Genomic DNA, 2,006 nt, shown 5'->3' with positions numbered 1-2,006 from the left:
AATTTTAGGTCCAATAGTTTCAAAAACTTTTTTTTTTATTATTAACAATGTCTATGCAACAAGCAAATAATAGAGGGGGAAAACTGCTGTGACATCATTTCAAACAAAATCAGGCCAAAACGTTCATTTGGAGTTTGTTTTGGGATTTGTATTACTGAACCTTTGTACTACTATTTTTTGTACCTTTGCACAAACATGAACATGATGGAGAGCTGCTTTATAGCAGAAAAAATACGTTCTGGAAAAAGGTGGATAGTAAGGGAACTTATTATTAAGAATTTAAGGCCTGCCACTAAGTGTAGCCAAATGGTTAAAGGTAGTTGAAAGTAGAGGTTGACTGATTGTTCTGATCAGTTAATCAGTTTTCCTGATTAATCAGCACCGATAGTCAATTGCTGGAACTACTGGTTATCGGCCAATATCCATACAGATATTTTTTTCCAGGTTACGTCTGTTGCTGGAGTAGCTGAGAAGAGTCCACTGTCATTATACATTTGTTAACTAGATGCTGCATTAGTAGAGAAAGAACAGCAGTATGTTTACTGTCAAAGCTGAGGATGTGAACATTGTTTTAACCACTTGAGGAAGGCTACAACCAATGTGACCAAAACACACGCAACTCTGACCCAAAAGTTCAATGTCACATTTGTCACAATTTTTATTCCATTTAAAAGTATGGTTCAGTCCCCCCCTGTAATAAAGTTCAGCACTATTTTAGTTTTCATTAAGTATCCATTTTAAAAACTATCAAAATATCGGTTGATTCATCGGTCATCGGCCAGTGTGGTCCAACCTAGTTATGGGTATCTGTAAAATCCACTTTCGTTCAACCTCTAGTTAAAAGATTGTAGGATTAAACCGGAAAGGGTCTGATCCATGAAAGCACTGTGACTGATCCAAGTTCTCCCTAAGTGCAAACCCATGACACTCCAGGGGGACAGTCCCTATGATAATATACAAAAAAAGTATTAAAGTATTATACATAAAAGTATAATATACAGTTTGTGTAGATGGTTACATAAATCTTTTTTTTTTTTCAGGTACCTAAAGATTGTCCGGCCAGTGGAGACTCATGCTCTGCAGACAGTTCGTACTGCCCACTACATTTCTGCAGTAACATGGCTGTGCTTGTTAGCCATGGCTTCCATCTACTTAATCCTTTTTCTCCAGAACTTCTGGGGTCAAATGCCTGATGCTTTTACTTGTGAATCCCGGCACAGTTCCCAGCTCAGTGTGACCTACAAAATCATCCACTGTGTGACCTTTGTGGGCTTCATTTTTGTCCTGGGATCTCTGATTCTTCTATACTGGAAGACTCACCAAAAGCTTAGACAAGTTGAGTCCTCCTCACAGGTCAGTTCCAGAAGCCAAACATTCAAAACTGCTAAGCACAACATGCTAGTGCTAGTGGTCATTTTCTGTGTGTGCTTTATTCCCTATCAACTGGTGAAACTGCCATACATATTCATTGAACCCCTGCTGCATGATTGTACAGAAGCCCAGCCATTCTACATCCTGAAGGAGCTCACCATCGTGCTCGCAGCACTAAACGCCTCCTTGGATCCACTTATGTACTTTTTCTTTTGCAAGACCTTCAGATCACAATTTAACTGTACTACAAGGAGTCGCCAACCTGTCGGTGAATGAGGACTCGATGGTTTTTGTATTATTGTGCTTTGTGATGTGCTTCTCTATTGTTTTGCAATTGCCAGAGGATATAAGTACCTTTACTGAAAAGAAAATTGAGGGCCACCTTGGGGGCCACCCAGGTTGTGTTCACTTTTGACCTCATAATAATATCCTGATGTCAATATGTCATATGGTTTTAGCATAAGTGGAATACCAGCATTTATCCAGCATTCACCTACTGTATCCTCCAGGGGCTTAATGTGAAGAGTGATAATTTTCGAGCAGTGACAGGCTATAAATGAACTTTTTAGTTTCATTTTTGCATTCTCACATCTGGGGGCATCTGCTGACCACAAATTCCATCACAGGGTGTGTTA

The 2,006-nt window shown here is 39.4% G+C and overlaps 1 protein-coding gene across 1 annotated transcript in view; it reads left to right on the top strand.

Moving 5' to 3' along the window:
• LOC107562995 (probable G-protein coupled receptor 34) overlaps positions 1 to 1,647 on the top strand; it is a 14,566-nt gene extending 12,919 nt beyond the window's left edge. The window contains exon 4 of the mRNA XM_016247765.1: positions 1,041 to 1,647. Within this exon, the coding sequence (XP_016103251.1) occupies positions 1,041 to 1,647 (607 nt within the window). The remainder of the gene's footprint in view (positions 1 to 1,040) is intronic.
• The last annotated feature ends 359 nt before the right edge of the window (positions 1,648 to 2,006 follow it).

The sequence above is a fragment of the Sinocyclocheilus grahami genome, unplaced genomic scaffold, assembly GCF_001515645.1.
Source record: "Sinocyclocheilus grahami isolate Dianchi unplaced genomic scaffold, SAMN03320097.WGS_v1.1 scaffold853.1, whole genome shotgun sequence".
Lineage (NCBI taxonomy): Eukaryota > Metazoa > Chordata > Actinopteri > Cypriniformes > Cyprinidae > Sinocyclocheilus > Sinocyclocheilus grahami.
Note: the sequence above shows the minus strand (reverse complement) of the source record. Positions and strands in the feature narration are given on the sequence as shown.